Here is a 26,303-nt window from a genome sequence, read left to right on the forward strand (position 1 = left end):
AGTTGCTGTTGCCTTTTCAACCTGCCTAGCTTTAAATTAAAACATACTACAACACATGTCACCATAAACCGACCTATTTGTAATAGAAAAATGTAAGGAGACAAAAGCCGTCAGCCATGTATACCAACGTTGACTTAAGCGGACAATTTTTAGTAATAATAAGAACACAGTGAACCATTTTGAGTTGGTCGACCGACAGACAGTTTGTTGCCAAACGGGACCAATTGTGTACTGTTGAATACTTTTCCTGTGTGTTATTTTCTCCTAGGTGTTGACATCACCCTCGGACAGCCTATCTGTACTTTTCTTACTGATGAGTAGGCAACACTGGGCACCTGAATATTTAATCCACATCCTATTCCGTTTTAGCATAGCAAGCATAGCATGTTGAGTGTAGATTGAGGAGAGCAAAAATACAATTACTGCCAATCAGGCTACAGCATAAATAAAGTAAAACTTACCATGTTATTGACATTTTTAAGGATGGTAGTGAGGCCGCTAATGACGAGTGAAAACTTGTATTTTGAGATGTTGATCAGACATTCTTTGTTGTGCTCCGTGCTGATTTTCGTGTGAGTGTTCTGGTGTCCAACTTTGATCGGAAGCTAGAGGAAAAGACAAGAAAGACAGAACAATTCAAATCAATCACAGTTTTATTGTTTGAGCTTTTAACATATTTTGCAACCAGCTTTTGGACTTGCACATCAAACAGGTCATTTTAGAAAACTGGTCCTATTTAATGTGAAACGCACACAACCAGCACTTAAATTTAGTCACACCCACCAGGTGCATCCAGTTTGATTTGATAAAAAAATACAAATATACCACATGACATGAAATTAATAGATTGAGCCGAACCACAGACAGAAATGGTCACGACTTGTACGTGCAGTGTTGGCCTAAAAAAAACATTGTTAAAAATGTATTTTTAAAATTTTGTTGACAGAAACCACAGAATGTTAATCCATTTAAAATAAGAGACCAACCCAATTCCAGCTTTACAATACTTTGTAATAAAACACTTCCCATCCAACTTGATGGAGCTTGAGAGGTGCTGCAAAGAGGAATGGGAAAAACTGCCCAAAGTAGGTGTGCCAAGTTCGTGGCATCTTATTCTAAAATACTTGAGGCTGTAATTGCTGCCAAAAGTGCATCCAAAAAGTATTGAGCAAAGGCTGTGAATATGTATGTACATGTGATTTTTTTATTTTTAATACATTTCAAAAAGCTCTAAAAAAACAAACAAAACAAAAACACGTTTTTACCTTTGTCTTTATGGGGTATTGTGTGTAAAATTTTAAGGACAAAAAATAATTTGTTCCATTTTAGAATAAGGCTGTAACATAACAAAATGTTGAAAAATACTTTCCGAATGCACTGTATGAGTTCTTATCTCTTACATAAGGATTGTAAATGATAATTCCCCCCAAAAATGAAGTTACCCTTTAAGCCACAAAAAGTCTTCGATCAAGAAGCTTGTTGTTTATGCAGTACTGCAGCATTTTCATAAAAAGCTGATTGGAAAGAAAAGGGGCACTACCAAAAAAGATAACAGCAGCCTTTAGAGGATTATCAAGTTAATTCCACTCAAAAATCTGGGTAAGCTTTGCAAGAAATGAACTGAGGCTGGAGTCTGGGCGTCAAGAACCATTTCGCACGGACCGATACTAGTCAATATGGACCACAAATGTCCAGTTACCCGTGTCTAGAGGTGCCACAATTAGTAGACGTAGTCGTTAAAAATTGGCAAATAGACAGTGATGTCGTCGCTCGTATTTTTACGGGTGGAAACGAGCGTGCACGAGTCAGCATGATCGACAACCAACACGAAGATAAAAATGGCTGAAGCCACTTGAACAGAACCGTGGGCAAAAATATCAAAAGTATGGGAACATTTCACCCTAAACATGCCAGACACAAATAACTCAGACCTTGCTTTCAATGGCAGAACGTCTGGAATCCCGGGAGCATTTAAACCTGGGGCATGCTTTAGATCAGGAGGATGCAGCTTTGGACTCCCCTCAGTAAGCTAGTTAGCTTGCTACCTAGCTAGTTAACGAAGGAGAGAGTTGTGGGAAAAATAGCTTTAGCTATCATTTTAGCCACATACAGGTCTATATATCTGTATGTGGCTTTCTAAACATAATTATCCAAGCACTTTCTTTATGAGGAAGCTAAATAGCTTTAATCTTGTATTGTTGTTTTTATTGCTGCTATATTGACTGTCCTTTGTTTACATAAAACATTTATACTAATTTATACTACAAATGAACAAAGTTTAGTAGTTATTTGTATTTTTGTAGCAGCTACATGAGCAGCATAGTTCCTATTTCTGAATGAAGTAGTCATCTTTATAGTCTTAATTGCCAGTTAGCACATGCCTAAAACTATGGCTGCAACTAACAACTAATTTGATAATCGATTAATCTGTCGATTATTACTTTGATTAATCGATTAATAATCGGATACAAGAGACAAACTACATTTCTATCCTTTCCAGTATTTTATTGAAAAAAACAGCATACTGGCACCATGTTCTTTCAACTTGCCAAATAAAACAAGCCAAATGTTACAAAAATGTTTTTTTATAAAGTAAAATGAATCGCCAACTATTTTTTATAATCGATTTTAATCGATTAGTTGTTGCAGCCCTACCTAAAACTATCTCAAGCTGTATTTAAAAGTCAATTGCTAAATAAGAGCTACTAAATAAGTGTACGCTTCATCATATGATTAGTTGACTAATCGTTAAAGGGTTCATATCATAATGTTTACAGACCACCTTCAAGCCGCTTTATGACTCTCTCTTCGGTATGGGCCATTTTATTAACATGCCTCCACTTCGACTGTGTCTTTCCCCTCACTCAGCCATGTTGTAGCTTTTAGCGATTCCATATAGATGGGACTGACAGATATAAAAGTTAGAAGTTACTATACGCTACTATGTATAAGAAATGGCACCAGCTGAAGAAGCATGTGCAGGTATTCGATATATATCTCGATATATTTTTCAGTGAAAATATACATATAAAGACATTCATTTTTGAGCGATATTCACTGAAATTGAAGTGAATGACAACTGTACTGTAAGCAGTCAGTGGCACTTTTATTAACCCAGTTAGTCAAGATGGTTATTTACAGCACAGAAAATAAACTGCTTAAGTAATACAGAATGACATAACATAAATAAAATTTAAAAATATTATTTCTACATAAATTAAATAACATGGCTGTGCAAATAATACAACATGTATCAAACTCAGATTAAAAAAACATTTGCAGGCAGGCAGGCACTTTTTAATTCCCAGTTGACGATGTAATGGACACGCGCGTACAGTTCTGTGGTCCTACTAGAAGTGGTCTGCGCCAAGTAAGTGACTTTACTTCATTGTGCGGCTATGATCCTCCTCATTTCGTCGTACATTTCGCTTGAAAAATGTATTTTCTCATCTCCGACTCTCGTCGTCATTTGGGATGTCTGTTGTGAATTCACTTCCTGGTTCCATGACCAGCTCTATCTTGCCTCTGATTGGCCTGTCCCTAATGTTTAGCCCTAATTTTAACTAGAGATGTCCGATAATGGCTTTTTTGCCGATATCCGATATTCCGATATTGTCCAGCTCTTAATTACCGATTCCGATATCAACCGATACCGATATATACAGTCGTGGAATTAACACATTATTATGCCTTATTTTGTTGTGATGCCCCGCTGGATGCAATGTAACAAGGTTTTCCAAAATAAATCAATCTTAAGTTATGGAAAAAAAGGCCAACATGGCACTGCCATATTTATTACTGAAGTCACAAAGTGCATTATTTTTTTTAACATGCCCTCAAAACAGCAGCTTGGAATTTGGGACATGCTCTCCCCGAGAGAGCATGAGGATGTTGAGGTGGGCGGGGTTGGGGGGGGGGGGGGGGGTGTATATTGTAGCGTCCCGGAAGAGTTAGTGCTGCAAGGGGTTCTGGGTATTTGTTCTGTTGTGTTACGGTGCGGATGTTCTCCCGAAATGTGTTTGTCATTCTTGTTTGGTGTGGGTTCACAGTGTGACACATATTTGTAACAGTGTTAAAATTGTTTATACGGCCACCCTCAGTGTGACCTGTATGGCTGTTGACCAAGTATGCCTTGCATCCACTTGTGTGTGTGAAAATCCGTAGGTATTATGTGATTGGGCCGGCACGCACAGGCAGTGCCTTTAAGGTTTATTGGCGCTCAGTACTTCTCCCAAAGTCCGTGGACCACTCCGTACAGCGGCGTTTTAAAAAGTCATACATTTTACTTTTTGAAACCGATACCGATAATTTCCAATATTACATTTTAAAGCATTTATCGGCCGATAATATCGGCAGCCCGATATTATCGGACATCTCTACTCTTAACTAATCGTGACTCATCACAGTAAACCAACCAATCATCCTTCCATCAAACCATTTTCTACATGGGTGTTCTTATACGTAAACCAACCAATCATTGATCTATGTTGTCCTCTGCCCGTGGATTTGCACTAGTCCAGTTCTCTTTCTCTTCTCGCTCTCGCTTCTTTTGTAGCATGTAGCTTAGCTAACAGCTACATGGGTCTAAAAATAGCTAAACTACGGAAATCGCTAGTTTCCAGAGCGTGGTGCACGCTGCTACTCACTGCTCCCTAGTGTGTGACCATCGTTGGGACTTTAAAAAGTGGCGAAGCTACTGCCAATCTACTGGGAAATGTAGTTAAGCTACATAGCTGGTGGTGTCACTGCTGGTAGCAAAGTCAGGCTCCATATTTGCTTGTGTGTTGACGACAAGCACCGCTTGGAAGGGGGAAGGGGAGGGGTTTAATAGCCCATGGAGTATTGCGGGAGAGCACAAGGAACACAACAAATAAGCGGCGTTTGGTCATTTAAACGTGAAAAAAATTATATCGATATTTTCTTAATTCATATCGTGTTTAAAAATATATTGATAAATATATTGATAAATCTTACAAACTCAATATATCGCCCAGCCCAAGGTTAACGGTATAGTGATAATTTGCGATAAAACTCCAGACTACGTTTTTAATTACTGAAATCTCTTCATTTTTGTACTGCAGTTTAAGCCCCACGAAGTCAGGCGCATGCGCCCCAGCGTTGTTAGGCTTTATAATCATAGCGGACTAACGACACAAATTTTGGTGCGGTGGAATCCCCTTGGAGTAAACAGAGCCAAGCACACGCTTTGACGTTAGGTAACATTAAATGGAATAATGACGATCCTTAGTAGAAGTTGTCAAGAAAAGCTGCCATTAATATTTATCACACACATATAAGTGAATGAAGGGCATACTTAGTCAACAGCCATACATGTCACACTAAGGGTGGCTGTATAAACAACGCCAACACTGTCATAAATCTGTGCCATATAGTGAGACCACACTAAACAACAATGACAAACACATTTCGGGAGAATATTTTCACCACAACACAACATAAACACAACAGAACAAATTCCCAGAATTCCTTGCAGCACCAACTCTTCCGGGACGCTACAGTCATTTTCCCTCGCTTCCCGCCGTGCGTTTAAGAGCGCATTGCTGTTAGATGGAGACAGGTGTGGACAATATTGGAGACAGACGCACTTGTCCACACACTAAAAGTAAACTGTGAAGGAGAAAAACTATATGATGTTGCTTTTATTTTGACAATACAGCATCCATCAGCTGCTGTGACAAACATGCTGTGTCGTGAACATTGTCACAACTTGTTTAAAAAGTCTTTAGTTGGTCTACTGGGATGTTCACTCCTTTATTTAACTGCAAACTGTATCAATGTTCAACTAACATCAATACTAGTTCAAATGTTTTGTCATCTCATCCAATGAACACAGGCTGTTAAAGGGGTACATTATCACAATTTCAGAAGGGTTAAAACCATTAAAAATCAGTTCCCAGTGGCTTATTTTATTTTTCAGAGTTTTTTTCAAAATTTTAACCATCACGCAATATCCCTAAAAAAAGCTTCAAAGTGCCTGATTTTAACCATCGTGATATACACCCGACCATTTTCCTATGACGTCACACAGTGATGCCAATACAAACAAACATGGCGCATAGAACAGCAAGGTATAGCGACATTAGCTCGGATTCAGACTCGGATTTCAGCGGCTTAAGCGATTCAACAGATTACGCATGTATTGAAACGGATGGTTGTAGTGTGGAGGCAGGTAGCGAAAACGAAATTGAAGAAGAAACTGAAGCTATTGAGCCATATCGGTTTGAACCGTATGCAAGCGAAACCGACGAAAACGACACGACAGCCAGCGACACGGGAGAAAGCGAGGACGAATTCGGCGATCGCCTTCTAACCAACGATTGGTATGTGTTTGTTTGGCATTAAAGGAAACTAACAACTATGAACTAGGTTTACAGCATATGAAATACATTTGGCAACAACATGCACTTTGAGAGTGCAGACAGCCCATTTCAGGCGCGCTAAGAACATATATTTTTCCACGATTACAGCACTCAGGTTAACCATACCTAAATAGACACAAAATACTGCATTACACAAGACTACCCGAATGTACTCGAATGATTGAAAAAAATAAATGTTTTTAAGCTAAATTATTGGTGAACACAGTTTATGTATAATAATTTACGTAAAACCGCGAGTAATGAATAAAGTTTTCATCAATTAATATATTCTGTGGACATACCCTCATCCGCTCTCTTTTCCTGAAAGCTGATCTGTCCAGTTTTGGAGTTGATGTCAGCATCTGCTTTGAGTGTCGCAGGATATCCACACATTCTTGCCATCTCTGTCGTAGCATAGCTTTCGTCGGTAAAGTGTGCGGAACAAACGACTGACCACTTCGTCGGCTTTCCCCACAGCCTCGTATTTTGAACAAATTTCGTCCAATTTCTTGCCACTTTCGCATCTTTGGGCCACTGGTGCAACTTGAATCCGTCCCTGTTCGTGTTGTTACACCCTCCGACAACACACCGACGAAAGTGAGAAAATGGCGGATTGCTTCCCGATGTGACGTCACGTTGTGACGTCATCGCTCCGAGAGCGAATAATAGAAAGGCGTTTAATTCTCCAAAATTCACCCATTTAGAGTTTGGAAATCGGTTAAAAAAAGATATGGGTTTTTTTCTGCAACATCAAGGTATATATTGACGCTTACATAGGTCTGGTGATAATGTTCCCCTTTAAGATTGTGTATTTGATGTGAGAGGTGTCAATACTGTTTGGTTTTGTTGTTGGCCAAACTGTTGTACTGAACCACAAGGGGGCGTTGGAGAAGAACACCTTGTTTATTAGACTTTATCTTCATCAGCTAAACTGCTTTATGTTTTATTTTGATATCAAAAAGTAAACACCATGTTTTTTCATTTCACAAAAGGTATTACTTTAAAAACCATTTGACACATCATTTTGTTAATGTTTTATTGTGTATAGTTCATTACTATACGACAAATTTCTGCTCAAACTCTTAATGGATCTGTCCCGATACAGCATCTACATGTACATATAAATAAATGTACATAACTTAAAAAATAAATAATAATAAGAATGCTTCCCTTCATAAAAATGTAAAAAACGAGATACGGGTATCATGAAATGACAAAAGGCTGACAAGTTGATATCAATTATAATATAATTGTTTTTTTTTTAATAAACTAAATTATATATATATATATATATATATATATATATATATATATATATATATATATATATATATATATATATATACACACACAAACTCCATTTCCATATGAGTTGGGAAATTGTGTTAGATGTAAATATAAACGGAATACAATGATTTGCAAATAATTTTCAACCCATATTCAGTTGAATATGCTACAAAGATAACATATTTGATGTTCAAACTGATACAAAAAATTTTTTTTTCGCAAATAATCATTAACTTTAGAATTTGATGCCAGCAACACGTGACAAAGAAGTTGGGAAAGGTGGCAATAAATACCGATAAAGTTGAGGAATGCTCATCAAACACTTATTTGGAACATCCCACAGGTGTGCAGGCTAATTGGGAACAGGTGGGTGCCATGATTGGGTATAAAAACAGCTTCCCAAAAAATGCTCAGTCTTTCACAAGAAAGGATGGGGCGAGGTACACCCCTTTGTCCACAACTGCGTGAGCAAATAGTCAAACAGTGTAAAAACAACGTTTCTCAAAGTGCAATTGCAAGAAATTTAGGGATTTCAACATCTACGCTCCATAATATCATCAAAAGGTTCAGAGAATCTGGAGAAATCACTCCACGTAAGCGACATGGCCGGAAGCCAACATTGAATGACTGTGACCTTCGATCCCTCAGACAGCACTGTATCAAAAACCGACATCAATCTCTAAAGGATATCACCACATGGGCTCAGGAACACTTCAGAAAACCACTATCAATAAATACAGTTCGTCGCTACATCTGTAAGTGCAAGTTAAAGCTCTACTATGCAAAGCGAAAGCCATTTATCAACATCATCCAGAAACACCGCCGGCTTCTCTGGGCCCGAGATCATCTAAGATGGACTCATGCAAAGTGGAAAAGTGTTCTGTGGTCTGACAAGTCCACATTTCAAATTGTTTTTGGAAATATTTGACATCGTGTCATCCGGACCAAAGGGGAAGCGAACCATCCAGACTGTTATCGACGCAAAGTTCAAAAGCCAGCATCTGTGATGGTATGGGGGTGCATTAGTGCCCAAGGCATGGGTAACTTACACATCTGTGAAGGCACCATTAATGCTGAAAGGTACATACAGGTTTTGGAACAACATATGCTGCCATCTCAGCGCCGTCTTTTTCATGGACGCCCCTGCTTATTTCAGCAAGACAATGCCAAGCCACATTCAGCACGTGTTACAACAGCGTGGCTTCATAAAAAAAGAGTGCGGGTACTTTCCTGGTCCGCCTGCAGTCCAGACCTGTCTCCCATCGAAAATGTGTAGCGCATTATGAAGCGTAAAATACGACAGCGGAGACCCCAGACTGTTGAACGACTGAAGCTCTACATAAAACAAGAATGGGAAAGAATTCCACTTTCAAAGCTTCAACAATTAGTTTCCTCAGTTCCCAATAGTTTATTGAGTGTTGTTAAAAAAAAAAGGTGATGTAACACAGTGGTGAACATGCCCTTTCCCAACTACTTTGGCACGTGTTGCAGCCATGAAATTCTATGTTAATTATTATTTGCACAAAAAAAATACAGTTTATGAGTTTGAACATCAAATATCTTGTCTTTGTAGTGCATTCAATTGAATTATGAGTTGAAAAGGATTTGCAAATCATTGTATTCCGTTTATATTTACATCTAACACAATTTCCCAACTCATATGGAAACAAGTTTGTAATAAATACACATCGGCTGGGCCGATAAAACACTATCACGATAAGACACAATCGATACCAATGTAAAATGCGTTCGATAAAATATTCAATAAATATTTTTATTTTTTGTTGTGAAGAAACAAGAAATTATGAAGAAAGATTTGTTTCACCAAGTCACTTTGGGAACCCAGCAAACAGGAAATAGGAATTATCACTGAGCAATGGGAGGGACACAATAACAGCCAATCAGTTAACAATATTCACTGAGCAATGGGAGGGACACCCTAACAGCCAATCACGTAACAGTATCAACTACCGAGTGTTAGACCTTTCCTGCTGTTCGGCTCCTCGACTGTCGTCGAGGATGACAGGGGAGGTTGCCTCCATGGCCGATGTTTCTGTCTGGGCTAACACCCTTCACTTTACCCGGGTCTGCTAAGCCCCGCTTTCGGGTTGGAATGACAAGGCCGTCGATTTGTGACAATTTGGTTGCTTTCTTCTTATTTCTGCTGGACACAACCGGACAAATTCGCTACTCTACTACTACTACTGCTGCTGCTGCACTCTGCTGCTTAATTAATTTTAATATGTTAGCCATGCTTATCATGCTACCTGGCTACCAGACACTCTCTCCAATGATAATAGCAACCTTGGTAGTTGTTTTACTGTATTTATTGTCAGGCTTCAATAAGTCATAAAAAGTATCAATAATTATCGATGTCGATCAAATATAAAAAACGTATATTGTAATATAGTTATATAGTCCAGCCCCAGCAAAACCACACACAACAAGAGGAAGAAAGAAAGAAGGAATGCCAGGAAAGAAGGACTAAAACTGGAATTCCCGGAAAAAATTGAAGTTCTGACAAGTTCTTGTTAGCAGAAGCAATCAGAACTTCAAGGAGAGTGGGGGTGTCTGAGCATCGCAGCTTAGCAGAAAGGAGAACTGGTTAGTACCACTAAATAACCCTCTACTTAGCACCATTTTTAATACTAAATACTGATATAAAATGTGTATATATTGTATCTGCTGATGTATTTCTGTTGTACCCGTAGTTGGAAAAAAAATAAACAAAATTGTCCGATACTGATATTAATTACATGAAAATGTCAAAAATTGGAGGCGATAATCAGTCCGGTTGATAGTCGGTCAAAGCCTAGTAAAAACATCACAAACTGGGCAAATTCCAAATAGCTCGTTTGGAGGAAGTATAAAGGAAGGCGAGATTGTTTTATAAATATTTACGCCAGGGGTGGGCAATTAATTTTTACCGGGGGCCGCATGAGCAACCCGAGCACTGCTGGAGGGCCACACCGACAATATTTCAATTAAATTTTGCTCTAATCATTTTTGATATACCGTAAGATAAATAATAATAATAATAATATTTTCATTTAACCTAACTTACCTTTATACAAAAGCAGATGGCTTTTGATGGTTTTATTTTTAACACTTTCTTACACAACACTTCCTGGTGTATATTACAATGCAAAAACTTTAATTTCTGTGAACTTTATCCTGCATCCTCTTTGTTGTGAACGTACCACGCCTGTAAGGTGATTGGCGAAGAAGGAGGAAGCGTTGCTGTTGCGGAAATGAGGAGTGAGGATAGACGTGCGTGTGGAAAGAACGAGATAAGTTGAGCTGTGTTAGTATAGGTTGCTCAATAAAAGTTTAAAAAGAGCGTCAGACTTGGTGTGCGCTTCTTCTGGACGCTACAATTGCCTCCCAGTTCGCCTTGCCATCAAACCTGGGAGTCTTCATCGAGGGCAGAATTCCCCCATGCCAAGCAGCGTGCGCTGCACCTGTAGACGCTGCCTCGCTCTTTCCTCCCTCTCTCTCTCTCTCTCTCTTTGCGACGAGCTCACGTCCGGGATTCACACAGACATCTGCAGTCGTTGTCGGCACCTTAAGTCCCAACTCAATGTCCTTCCCCTCCCGTTCCATCTTGACAAAGTCGCCAGGAAACATTGTGGCACGTACCTCCCGATGACGTAGCAGGCTGAGCACACAAGCAGTGCAGTATGCGCACACAAGCAGCGGCAGTATGCGCAAAGTTTTACTTCTGACACCAATTGTAACATCCAGAAGAAGTGCACACCAAGTCTGACGCTCTTTTTAAACTTTTATTGAGCAACCTATACTAACACAGCTCAACTTATCTCGTTCCTTCCACACGCACGTCTATCCTCACTCCTCATTTCGGCAACTCAAGAACACAACATCAACTTCAGCAGGTCGTTACACTATATTCTTTAAACACAGCAACATGTGTACCACACATTAAGCACACGGCTTTACCTTTAATTTCTGTAAAGAAATACTTGGCAGTCCATGTCTTCTTGAAAACACGCCATTCGTCATCAACTTTTCTTTTTTTAGCGTCTCGGGGATAACCGGGCATCACTTGTCGCTGTGCACCTTCACTCACAGGTTACACACGGACATACGCCCATAAATAACACTTTTCAAAATAAAAGCAGCACAGTTGTATTGCACGCACGACATAGATGTTTTTTAAAATGTATTTTGTAATTTGTGATTGCCGCTGTTCACATTCACTCACAATCGCGCACGAGCATATGTCCACACGGAAGTAATACAAATAACGCTTTTCAAAACAAAAGCAGCACCGTTGTATTGCACACTCGAGATAGATACTTTTTAAAATGTATTTTGTAATTTATGATTGGCCTTACGCGGGCCGGACAGGGACGTACAAAGGGCCGGATGTGGCCCGCGGGCCGCAGAATGCCCAGGTCTGATCTACGCCATCCCTCCATGGTTTGATTTAAGATTTTCTGGACTTATGCAGATCCCAAATACAAAATCTATAATCTAAAAACAATCTACCCCGAGATTGCTTCTTTTTGTGGGCAAGCTAAATAGAGGTGCTGATTTCGTGTTCCAGCAGGACATGGGACCTGCACACATTGCCAAAGGTATCAAAAGCTTGTTCAAAGACCACTGTGTTACTGTGCTTAACTGGCCAGCAAACTTGCCTAACCTGAACCCTGTAGAGAATCTACAGTATGTGGAACTGTAAAAGAAAGATGAGACACCAGACCTGACACTGCATACAAACTGAAGGCCACATTCAACGCAACCAGGGCTCAGGGTCGGACTGGGATACAAATTTGGCACTGGACTTTTTAGTCCAAACTGGCAGTGCATTTCCAAAAATCCTACATTTTATACTGTTTGATTCAAATTATTTTCATTATTCAGACGCATGTTTGGAAATAGTATGAAGGCAAGTCTATGTCAGAAAACCAACACATTTAGCTGAACTGCACCAATTTTGTCAAGAGGAGTGGTCAAAAATTCAAACAGAAGTTGCCAGAAGCTTGTGGATGGCTACCAAAAGTGTCTTATTGCAGTGAAACTTGCCAAGGGACATGTAATCAAATATTAACATTGATGTATGTATACTTTTGACCCAGCAGATTTGGTCACATTTTCAGTAGACCCATAATAAATTCATAAAAGAACCAAACTTCATGAATGTTTTTTGTGACAAACAAGTATGTGCTCCAATCACTGTATCACAAAAAAAGGAGTTGTAGAAATTATTGGAAACTCAAGACAGCCATGACATTATGTCCTTCAAAAGTGTATGCAAACTTTTGACCACGTATATACTTGCAGTGTATATATAAAACGTTGATAGGTGTTTTGATATCTTTAGAGCGATTTACAGGCAGAATAGAGCGACTCCCATTGGCTCTATTGAAAGCAGATTTTTGATCGCATTTATTTACTATTTAGAATGCATTAACAAAAAAACTGTGTGCTTGGCAAAATTTTTAAAAAAGTGCAGTTCCCCCTTTAAGACTTGTTAACACAAAAACCAAACATGTTCACATACAGAGAAAATGCTGTTTTATCAAGACGTACAGTAAATTTAGCGCAAGGATTTATTTGGTAATCTGGGTAGCAATAACCAGGCGTAGAAGTAACTACTTTATCCTAACTGCGGTAATCCGGATAAACCCAACTAAAATCCATAACAATCAGTGGGAGCTAACAACCGGCACAAAGACTACTGAAGTTTAAAAACAGCAAACTTAACAGGCATGGTTTCTCTTCCAATAAAACTAATAATTATTGAGTAGGAACTACTAATTGAAATAAACAATGCACACTAGCTTCTCCTGTACCCCCATTAGGAGATGTGTTTACCTTACATGTTGTATTCTTTTATGTATAAAACATACTTTATTCAGAATGTTGTGACTTCTACCATTCACCCAAAAAATATAAGTTGAATGATCCATGTTTAGCGATGGGTATCGTTCACATTTAAACCGATACAGTACCAATTATAAATACCTGGGAATCAATACCAGTACTCAACAGTACTACTTTTCAGTACCATCGTGTGTGTTCACGCGATAATAAATGTTTATTTATTTTAAGATGAAGTCTATTCTTTTTTTTTTTTTAACACTGAGCTGATAGTAACTGTGCTGTCCCGTTGTTATACGTATCTTGTTTTCTTACACAACTGAGTATTTTTGCAAGCAGTGTTAGCGTTAGGAATTTTCAAAATGGGGTGCTAGGGACCCCGTCAAATAAAAAAATGGGGTCCCAAAGTTAATGTTTGGGGTCCCACTTTTTTGTAACCGTTTTGAAAACAAATGATAAATGTATGAATTATCCTGTTATATCTCACATTCTATATTGTGTTTTGGAAAAAGGTTGTCATAAACGTCACTTATTTCATAAAAAAAATAATACAAAAGAAAACATTTTTTTGCATATGTAAATGTATTCAGTTATTAACATTCATTCACTTTCTTCTTTCCTTCATGAATCTAAACTTGACCGCTGCCGGTATTTTTTTTTAATATTTTAATTTATTAAGTTGTAGGTGCATTTATTTCAGTATAAAAGTGTAAAAACTTTTTTGCTTCAGTCATGAAATTATGATAATCGTGTGCCAGGGGATATGACATATGACAAATGGAATTGATTTTTCTCACCTGTATGCAGATCATCGGTCGTTTAAAAACTGCCACATCTACACTTTCATGGCAAATAATGCCAACAAACTTAGAATTTGGCAAGTTAGTTTCAATGTGATTTTAATACAGTGGCACTCAATGCCTCTAGCATTTTATCTCTGTCTTTGTGATGGCCATAAGCTGTGTGTTCCCCTTTAAGAATGGCTGTATGTAGGGTGAGTGACGTGTGTAAGTGAGTGGGCAAATTAGGAGGGAGCGCTAGCATGTCAGGAGTGTTCTTTTTATTAGCCGGTTTACATGGCGTACAAAACATCTTTCCATCTTCATAAGTGAGCCATTTGCTGAAAAGTGGCTCCTGAAGCCACTTTTCATTGAAGTTTCGCTTTTAGGGTTTATTACTCGCCTTGACGAAAACAATAACACACAGGAGTCCTAATATCGGAAATGCAGTATTTGTGATCGATAAAACTTTTGGCGAATCAAAATTTAAGAAATTGTACCCGAAAGTGCATTACTTTGAAATCGACCAATAATTAATAATTTGACCCGGCAAATATAAACAAAACAAAACACCGGCAGAAAGCGATAATCGATAAATTTTAAAAAAACAAGCAACCGGGCAGTAAAAAAAAAATAATTTAAATACGCGTCCAAGGGACGCGGGGACTTCCGGAGATTCGCGTCCTTTCTGATTTCAATGCGTAAAAAGACACACAAAGTGTGTTAACGGCAACACTGTGCAAGTATGCATTAATTTCAGTATGCCGAGGTGAGTGGTTGTCGTCAGGAATAGTCTATTGGCATTAAGTTGGATGTCTTGTCTTTTGTTGTGTTTGTACTTGGGTATTGTACTTATTAGACACCAGCTGTTTGATTGTAACATGCATCTTAGTTGTAGTTTTCATTGCCAATTTTGGAAGTGTTAGAATCGCCATGTAAAATTGCTAATGTAATCAGTTGTAGTAGGGTTGCACAATTTTGGACAAAAATATAATCCCAATTTTTTTATCAAAAAATTTTCGATTACGTGGCGAAGTTGGTAGAGTGGCCGTGCCAGCAATCGGAGGGTTGCTGGTTACTGGGGTTCAATCCCCACCTTCTACCGTCCTAGTCACATTCGTTGTGTCCTTGGGCAAGACACTTCACCCTTGCTCCTGATGGGTGCTGGTTAGCGCCTTGCATGGCAGCTCCCGCCATCAGTGTGTGAATGTGTGTGTGAATGGGTGAATGTGGAAATACTGTCAAAGCGCTTTGAGTACCTTGAAGGTAGAAAAGCGCTATACAAGTATAACCCATTTATCATTTATCATTTATTTTGATTTTTTGGTAAAAACAGCAGAAGACAACAAAAGGGTGGGAGTTGCTGATGTCATGTTATTTGTAATAAAACAGGCAAATAAAAAGGCTAAAGAAATTATATACCGTATTTTCCGCACTATTAGCCGCACCTAAAAACCACAAATTTACTCAAAAGCTGACAGTGCGGCTTTTAACCCGGTGCGCTTTATATATGGATTAATATTACGATTCATTTTCATAAAGTTTCGATCTCGCAACTTCGGTAAACAGCCGCCATCTTTTTTCCCGGTAGAACAGGAAGCGCTTCTTCTTCTACGCAAGCAACCGCCAAGGTAAGCACCCGCCCCCATAGAACAGGAAGCGCTTCTTCTTCTACTGTAAGCAACCACCCGCCCGCGTAGAAGAAGAAAAAGCGCGCGGATATACCGTACGTTTCATTTCCTTTGTGTGTTTACATCTGTAAAGACCACAAAATGGCTCCTACTAAGCGTCAGGGATCCGGTTCATGAAAAGACGCAATCTCTCCATCCGGGAATGAGAAGTCATCCTTCACTGTGGTTCTAGCTTGCCATGCTAATGGCCAGAAACTTCCACCCATGGTGATATTCAAAAGGAAGACCTTGCCAAAAGAGACCTTTCCAGCCGGCTTCATCATAAAAGCTAACTCGAAGGGATGGATGAAGAAAAGATGAGCGAGTGGTTAAGGTAAGTTTAAGTTTACGCGAAGAGGCCGGGTGGCTTTTTTCACGCAGCTCTGTCCATGTTGATATACGTATGTTTGTGATTGCACATTTGCGTACATTTTGGGAGTGAACAGAGTTGTTAGAACGCTGGTTTTCAATATATTATTAAAGTTTGACTGACCTATCTGACTGTTTTTTTGACATTCCTTTAGCGCAGTTAGATGCGGCTTACAACACCGGGCGGCTTATAGGTGGACAAAGTTTTGAAATATGCCGTTCATTGAAGGCGCGGCTTTTAACCCAGGGCGCCTTATGGTGCGGAAAATACGGTATAGGGATGATGTTTGATAAGAAATTATCGAGTTCAAGCCCATTATCGAATCCTCTTATCGAACCAATTCCTTGTCGATTCTCTTATCGAATCCAGGTAGGTTGTTGTATTTGGAAAAAACACAATATTTGGTTTAACAAAAGCTCACTTTTATTTTATAAGAAAAAAATAAAATAAAATAAATTAATATTGACTGTTAACCCCCTAAAAAAAAAATTAAAAAAAAATATTGACTGTTGTTACCCAAAGTATATTAAGAAAAACAAATATATACAGTAACACAAAAACAACCTGTCTCTGTGATCACTATAGGTGTATAAATAATAATATAGTGTTAAATAAAATCAGTCCCTTGGGCACAAAACTGAAAATAATACAGCTCTCCAAAAAGTGCACTTCTGCCGCTATTGGAACATACTAACTACACACACTATGACACTAAGAACACCACAGTCATCAATCAACAATTCTTCCCCCCTTACATGAGAGCGAAGTCTGGCAATAATTGCATATTGCCTGTTCTGCCCTCACTATACGTGTTGAGGTTATACAGCTTGGCAGACAGCTAACAAACAATCCAAAGCAGATTAATCCATTTAGGCTCTTTATTGTTGTTGATCTTGCTTTGTATTTTCCTATGTTTACTTTTGTCTTGCACTGGACTGTTATTTTTTTTTTAACTGAAATACACACAATGACAAATGTATAAGCTATGTGATTCAATTGACATACGGAAATGTAATACACAATATGTAAATATTAGCTTCACACAAATATACAGTCTATCATCAAACAAATACTTCTGAGTGTTGAAACTATTTCGATACATACGGAAATGTAATACACAATATGTAAATATTAGCTTCACACAAATATACAGTCTATCATCAAACAAATACTTCTGAGTGTTGAAACTATTTCGATGGTGGAAATATACGACTGGCAGCCGTTTTAAGTCCTCAAAACATCCATTGAAACAGTGCACAAAAATCGTTTTTCAATAAACATCTTAGTATTAAACTTAACCACTTTCCACCTTAATATTGAGTTACATAAACAAGTTAAACAGTTTACTTACAGACGTATCTTTTCCAAGGCTTGTAACAGCTAACACAACTTGTCTACTTCTCAATTGTCTCAACCCGAAAGTGCCCAAACTAATGACGCGTAGTATTTTCATATCGCCACAAGGTGTCAGTAAGAGTCTACAATCAAATGGGCATAACATTGCAGGTCCCACAGGGCATTTTCTGTACTGGGAAGGGATTCGTTCCCAGGGATTAGAATAAAGAACCAACTCTTTTTCTTTACTATAGTGGCCTCGATAACGGGAACCGGTTCTCAAAAAGGAATTCAAGTTCATGGAATCGGTTCTTTTCTTATCGAACAACCGGGAGAACCGATTTTGAACATAATCCCTAATGATATATACGCATACCTGCCAACTTTTGAAATCAGAAAAACCTAGTAGCCAGGGTCCAAGGGCCGCAGGCCCCGGTAGGTCCAGGACAAAGTCCTGGTGGGGGGTTCCTTCGCCCCCCGACGCAAAATGATTATTAGCATTCAGACAGGTTAAAATGTTGCTAAAACCATCACTTTTCTATCAGTCACAGTGACTTTTCAAAACAAAAATATTACAGCAAAAATCATATGGGTTGATTGACATGTTTATTCTGTAAGCTAACTTCAATAGTTTGAAATGATTTTGACAGTTAACTTCAATTTGTTAATTGAAAGTATAAACAGTATAAACACTTTTTACAGTAAACAAATGGTAAAACAGTACTAAACAATTCCATTTAAAAAAAAATTGGTGTCATTATTAACTTTCTGTCCAAGCTTGTATAATCTATTGCCTTGTTCAATTGTAAAAAATATTCTGTGCCTAAAATTCACATTTCTATCACAATTATCATACTGTAAACATGGTAAGCTAACTTCATTAAAATTAATAGTCCTGTCAATAGCATGGAATTACAATTCAAATGTAGTTTTTTTGTAAGCCTTTCAAAATAATTCAAAATATGAAAAATTCATGAAAATTAATTTAAGCCATCAGACACTTGAAAAGTGGCACATCACATCTTTAATGTAATCATTTTAACTTTTCAACAGAAATAGCACTGCAAAAATATTAAGGACATACTTCTGTATTTTGGTAGTTATGCTGTCAACATTTAACAAGATTTCTTCAACTTGGACTTGAAAGCATAAATAGTATAAACACTTTTGACAGTATAACAGTACTAAACAATTCCAATAGATAACATTGGTGTCATTACCTTTTTGTTTGCTCAATTATTGGCTCCGTAAATAAAACTTCGGCATTTATCACATCCAAAGAATCTGTTTGGGCGACGAAAAACGTTGAAAGTTTTCCACTTGTATCGCTAACAACGGCTTTAGACTTGTGTTTTTTTGTCCCAACGTGGTCTTTTACATCGCTAATTCCTCCGTGTTTGATCGAAAAATCTTGTCTGCACAAGGTGCAATTCGCGTAGTTTTCACCCTTTTTGGAACGGATAATTAGGCTTTTGAATATTCTTCACGGAATGACTGCAGTTTTCTTTTCGGTTTAAGACTCGTATGCGATTTTTCTCCGGCTGATTCCATGATCGTTCGCTCGTTTGGAAACAATGGCAACTGGTCCCTCGTGCTTGGCAGCGGTGCTATAAATAGCCTCGCGCATGTGTAACAGGTACGTTAGCTATTATAGTAGACGTTCAATATTTGGGCTAATCAGAAGTCTAGATTACGACTCGGAGAGAGTAGGACAGACACAATTAAATGCTTTAAATTATACTGGTGTTATTTAAATATGTACAGTGCAACAAATAGTGGACATACATTGATAGGAATGGCCATTCAAAACAAAAGAAAAAAAACAGCAAGGGTTCAGGTAATTCATAACAGGTCATATGAGACTGATCGCAGTCCATATAAATGTGCGCATTCAGAGTTCATACAGCCACACGGTTTGGGGTTGTGGATATGGTAGTTTGTAGTGAGAGTTCAGTTTATGGGCAGGGTGTGTATGAGGTAGTGCAAAGGGCCGCAGAGCAATGAGGTGCGAGGCAAGGGGTTCGGCTATAAGCCGCCTACCGGCCCGACCAGAACAGGTGGAGATCATTGGGCTCAGGCTCGAGGCCTATCTACAGCTCGCCATCCAAGACTTAGGGACCTGGCCTGCGTAAGCACAGGACCCGAAGTTCAATCAATGTGCGCACATAAACATCAACATTAAGTCATCTATCGTTCGACCTTCAATAAATAAGTTACACTTATTATTATCATTATTAGCTATAATACTGCTAACATTAACAATCACATGCATGTATAAAATAAACACGACAGTACACAGTGTTGTCACTATGACGGGAGTAACATTAACTAACAGTGACGTCACTATGACGGGTGTAACCGCACACCAGCGGCAGTATTCATTCATTGTCTTTACCATAGCATAAAAAGTGCAAATGGCCTTAAAACGCCACAACATTCAGTTACCATATGTAAATACTCAAAATAAAGACTCGACATAAGTATAAATTCAATCGGATCAAGAACATTGGAGGAAACGGGATTAAAACCCGATGCTAACCGCCCATAGGAAATACATGGGTACGGCTAGTCGCTACTATTAGCAAACAGATTCACTTACCAACTCGGCTTAATATCTTATCATCGACACACTCTCTCGTCGCAACACGTCCCTGATGTTCGGCACCTACAAGTTTACAATTAGTTGTAAAATGTTGGACGGTTGTTTTTACAATATGCAAGCAAACGACAACTTTAAAACATACCGGCTTCATATGTCCCCAGGCTTAGCCACCGCGCCTGACAGCCATTTCGGAATGCTGGATTTTATAGAGCGTGATTGGCTGCAGCGGGTCACGTGAGCGCGTGTGTTAAACTCGCGAGATTAAACGTGGAAACGGCGCAGATAATATGAGGATATGTCATGAGAGGAAATATGACTTATTTCCCACCCGTGTTACACATGGCATTCGGAATGGCTCGATAGGAAGTTACGGGAAGCAGTGTCGATTGTCATTGTTGTTACGCAATTTCGTGAATAAAACTTTTTTTTAAATATATTTTTTAATTAATGAAAAACCTTATTTTTTATCACTGCAACCGTAACCCGGAATAGGTTGATGAAAACCGTACTAATTACGGGAAAACCGGAGTAGTTGGCAGGTATGTATACGTATTTTAAGACAAACATTTGTGTCTTTTTTCATTATTCAACATTTCAGCCTTTTGTCATTACATTATGCATTTTTGTTTTTTTCTTTTCAATTGTATTGAGTTTCTTGTGATCTTATTTTATTGCTCCAATCTGCTATACAGGTCCATAAAACAGACTTGTTCCACAAATGGCCCTGAGGCCACACTTTGAACACCACTGATTTACATATTGCAACAGGAGGAGAAAGTGTTAGCTAATGAAAAAAGAGTGTCTTTAAGCAGTGTCTAGTTATGATTTGATTATGGTTATGATTTATTTGTGTCAGGCATAAGTTAAATCATGTGGTAACATTTACAAATTTCAACATATCTAAAAAAGGGTGGGAAGAAGCAAAGCCTATATTTAATCCTACTTCTTCTCCATGTCTTTTTACTAATAATTAATTCACAATAAAACTTGGTTAAATTATTTTCAGTATAAAATTTTGAGCACATTTAAAAATACCGCAACAATAATAACGTGATACATTTTCATATCGTGATATCTCTAGTGATAATGAATACATTTAGTAGGGCTGTAACTTTTTCTACATTTTGTTCTTAATTCAAAATGGAATAAATTTATCGTAGACACAAAACCTCAGTGACAATGTGAAAGTTGTTTGGGTTTTTTTAATACAATTTTTTGCTAATTCATTTAAAAAATAAAAATAAATCACATGTACATAAGTATTCACAGCTTTTGCTCAATACTTTTTTGTTGCACCTTTGGCAGAAATTACAGCCTCAAGTATTTTTGAATGCGATGCGACAAGCTTGGCACACCTATCTTTGGGCAGTTTCACCCATGCCTGTTTGCAGCATCTCTCAAGCTCCAAGTTGGATGGGAAGCGTTGCCATTGATCTGAAAATGGAACTAGTCAAATCGGATTCAAGTCTAGGCTCAGGGTTGTTGTCCTACTGAAAGATGAACCGTCGCCCCAGTCTGAGTTAAAGAGCGCTTTGAGCAGGTTTTCATCCAGGATGTCTCTGTACATTGCTGCATTCATCTTTCCCTCTATCCTGACTAGTATCCCAGTTTCTGCCATTGAAAACATCCCCATAGCATGTAGGGATGGTATTGGCCTGGTGATAAGTGGTTTGTGGTTTCCTCCAAACATGATGCCTGGCATTTACACCAAAGACTTCCATTTTTGTCTTATCAGACCAGATCATCATCATTTTTTTCCTCAGGGTTTGAGAGTCTTTCAGGTGAATTATGGCAAACTTGTACAAAGGAATGGCTTCCATTTGACCTCTCTATCATAAAGGCCAGATTGGTGGATTGCTACAGATATGATTGAAGTAAGGTTCTTCTTTTCTCCACAAAGGAACGTTGTAGCTCTGACAGAGTGACCATCGGATTTTTGGTCACCTCCCTGAGTAGGGCCCTTCTCCCCCAATCGCTTAGTTTAAACAGCCAGCCAGCTCTCGAAAGAGTCTTGGTTGTTCCAAACTTCTTCCATTTTTGGACGACTGAGGCCACAGTGGTCATTGGGGACCTTCAGGGCAACATATATTTTTCTGTACCTTTCCCCAGATTTGTGTCTTGAGACAATCCTGTCTCGGAGGTCTACAGATAATTCCTTTGAGTTCATTCTTGGTTTGTGTCATATGTGGGCTCTATATATAGACAGGTGTGTGCCTTTCCAAATCATGTTCAACCAACTGAATTTATATGATATGTCCCTACAATTAAGCTGTAGGGACATATCAAGGATGATCAGTTGAAACAGGATGCACTTGACCTCACTTTTGAGCCACATTGCAAAGGCTGGGAATACTTATGTACATGTGGTTTCTTAGTTGTTTTTTTTCTTAAATTTGCAAAACATTCTACATTTATGTCATTATGGAGTATGGTGTGTAGTATTTTGAGGACAAAAATAAATTAATTCCATTTTGGAATAAGGCTATAACATTAAAAGAATTGTGGAAAAAGTTAAGCGCTATGAATGCTTTCCTGATGCACTGTCGGTCGACAAATTGTTCCTACCCTATATAAATATATTAATATTGTAAAGTCTGTCAAAATCTATTATAGTAATGTAGTTCTTAGCAGTTACGGAAGTGATTAAAGGGAAATTGCACTTTATTTGGATTTTTGCCCATCATTCGCAAGCCTTATGCGAGACAAACACACATCAGGGTTTCCCCTTGATGTAATTGAATGTGGCAGGCCGCGACAAAATTTTCATTATTAACTACATCAAAATAAGTTTGGGGGTTTTTTTATACTTAAAAACAAATTAAAGTATTAGAATATATTGTAGCCCCCAAAAGAAATCACACAAAGTCTGGCGCTATTTTTAACTTTTAATACCAATGTTATGATAACAACTGGCACAATTCCAACAGGTTTTACTTCCCGTGCAAACACTTTCATCTCCTGAGTATGTGCGTCCCCGGACACACAACAACACTTCCTCATTCTCCGCCAATCTCCTTTCAGGCATGGACGGTGTGTTTGCAAACATGGGAAAAGCTGACATCAAATCCAAACCAAAGGTAACATTCTACACACGACTTTATGTTGGCTATGGAAGAGCATTTCTACTACTATTTCACCTTTCATGACTTATATGTGATTCACTTTTAATGCATACACCAGTGTTTACCATCCAATCATCTGTTACGGCCTGCGACAAATAAATGTGGCGGTATCTGTAACTTTGCTCATAAACACATAATGGGAACATGTGTGAATGTAATTTTTCGTTAAAACACCGTACAACAGGTGGCAATATGGATCGTAAGTCCCCTTTTATACACACCAAATATGCATTTGGTCAGCCAGAGAATAACAAGACGCTAGCTGCTTCTATAGGAAAAACAGTATCACCGCAAATTTTTTGAAGTGTGTTAATCAATCCCGGTTTCACAATAAAAAAAAAAATCAAAACTGTCATACTAAAAGCTTAGTATTTTACTGAGGTTTAATCATTACATCACTAATCAGCTGGTAAAAATGTGCATGTGACCCAGAACTAGGGGTGTAACGGTACATGTATTTGTATTGAACCGTTTCGGTACGAGGGTTCCGGTTCGGAGATGTACCGAACGAGTTTCCACACGGACATATTAAGTAGCGTAACGCACGTTGTGTAAACAATGCACACCGAGGCACAACACACGGCATGCTAGCAGCTAACGGGCTACGATAGACTGAACATACGTCCTCTTTTCACCGGACATGTCCTCTTTTGCGGAGCTGTCAGGGCGGAGTTTCTTAAATGCCTCAAATGTCCGGCATTTTGAGTTAGGGTTGCGTGTATTTTCAATATACGTTCAGGGTTAAGAAGGGGTTAAAATAAATAAATAAATGATAAATGGGTTATACTTGTATAGCGCTTTTCTACCTTCAAGGTACTCAAAGCGCTTTGACAGTATTTCCACATTTACCCATTCACACACACATTCACACAGTGATGGCGGGAGCTGCCATGCAAGGCGCTAACCAGCAGCCATCAGGAGCAAGGGGTGAAGTGTCTTGCCCAAGGACGCTACAGACATGACTAGGATGGTAGAAGGTGGGGATTGAACCCCAGTAACCAGCAACACTCCAATTGCTGGCATGGCCACTCTACCAACTTCGCCACGCCAAAAACCAAATGAAATTGTGCGCGCATCAGCATTCGTGAGGGAGGGGCAGAGACAGAGAGAGCGAGAGAGTTATGATAAACGCGCATGCGTCGCAAGGCTCTGCTTTTTATCCATAGATTTAATTTTTTATTATCTATAGCAGGGGTGTCAAAAGTGTGTCCTGGAGGCCATTTGCGGCCCACAGCTAATGTTTTAAAGGCCCACGGCACATTCTAAAAATACTATTAAAATAAACATAAACATAACAAAAGTGAAATAAAAAAGCTTAAAGGTTAAATGTAATTTAGAAAAAGTTGCAATGTTGACTAATAAAACAAAGCTGTTTTTTTTTCTTTCAAACGGTCATTGCTCAAAACATAATATTGAATCAAAATCAATGTTATTATGAATTATTGACCTATCCAAGGTTCCGATTACTTCACATCAAATATTCCACTAAGAAAAATATTTTTGGTGGAAGATTTTGCAAATTTGGTAAATAAATAACCCAAAAATCTATATTTTGTTGTTTTCTTACTGTACCGAAAATTAACCGAACCGTGACCTCTAAACCGAGGTACGTACCGAACCAAAATTTTTGTGTACCGTTACACCCCTACCCAGAACACACAATTTTTTTCAAACAGACTGTAGTCCTTCGCAGTGCACACCTTTTTTCTTTTCAACCCTTGTCTATTCCCTATTCGGAGGTACAGAAACAACAGGTAAGAAATTAAGTGCAAAACTGTGCTCCTTTAAAATAATAATTTGACCTAATAATATTTGAATAATAACTACTACAAAACAAAAAATAATTTCCATAATCAAACAATAAACAATACCAAATTAAATGTTAAACAAACCACGTAATTTCCTGGCGGTAAACCTGCAAAACATTTGTTCTCAGGTTTCTTTATGTTTACATTTTCACACTTTGCACTATTTTCTTACATTTTAAGCATTTCTTACATGCAACTTTTTTGCACCTTAATTTTAAGAGGTTATTGTTAAGTGTTTGTGATTTTATAATTTTGTTTCAGTGATTAAGTGTTTTCTATTGTTGTGTTGACATTTCCTTTCCTTTCTGCCTTGATAGCTGAGGGGATTATAATCAGAGGAAGGTTACACTTGAAATAAAGATGTTAACATTTCATATATTTTTCCCCTGGTCCATATTTTCTATTGGTCAGGGAAAAAATATATATAATTATCGATATTGACCAATCTAAAAAAAAACTATATTGTGATACAGTTTTCAGCCATATACTGAACTTAGTATATGGTACACTTTACCCCAGATTTCCACTGGATGCTAAACGACAGCGGTACCGCCACAGCGACAGACTCTTTCCGTTTTTATTCAAGTCAATGTGTCCGTTTCCACTGCCTGCGAAACGGCACAGACATGGCGGTGAAGTTCAGCATCCCTGCCGCAACAAATCCATTCAATTTCGCTAAAATCTGCGTGTGTTGAACAGGAAGTCGTGCACAAACACGAAATAAACTATCCGGTTCACATTTTAAAATAAAATAGTCCGTCTTAAGGTGGATCATATTTTACAATTTGAACCATCCTAATGGGTGGAGACGGACATAAAGACAACTAGTCAAATGTTTTCAGATGTAATTCAACTTTGTTGACACAAATGGATGAGAATATGCTGATTCTTGAGGTCCAAAAGTAAAAAACGTACAGGCATATCCCGGGCAGCTATTTGGGGGACTGTGACAAATACTAGTTGATACAGGGGCCAGTGAAGCAGGAAAGTTGTTTGTAGGAGTTGAATGAAATGTATGAATGTGTGTGTGTGCGTGTATGTATGTATGTATGTATGTATGTGTGTGTGCGTGCGTGCGTGTGTGTGCAACACTTGGTAGGGATGAT

General features: G+C 38.4%; 1 protein-coding gene across 3 annotated transcripts in view; it reads right to left on the reverse strand.

Moving 5' to 3' along the window:
- nf1a (neurofibromin 1a) overlaps positions 1-26,303 on the reverse strand; it is a 210,755-nt gene that overhangs the window by 179,783 nt on the left and 4,669 nt on the right. For all 3 annotated transcript variants that reach the window (XM_061925507.1, XM_061925508.1, XM_061925506.1), the window contains exon 2: positions 462-605. In XM_061925507.1, the coding sequence (XP_061781491.1) occupies positions 462-605 (144 nt within the window). The remainder of the gene's footprint in view (positions 1-461; positions 606-26,303) is intronic.

The sequence above is a fragment of the Nerophis lumbriciformis genome, linkage group LG30 (genome assembly GCF_033978685.3).
Source record: "Nerophis lumbriciformis linkage group LG30, RoL_Nlum_v2.1, whole genome shotgun sequence".
NCBI classification, from domain to species: Eukaryota; Metazoa; Chordata; class Actinopteri; order Syngnathiformes; family Syngnathidae; genus Nerophis; species Nerophis lumbriciformis.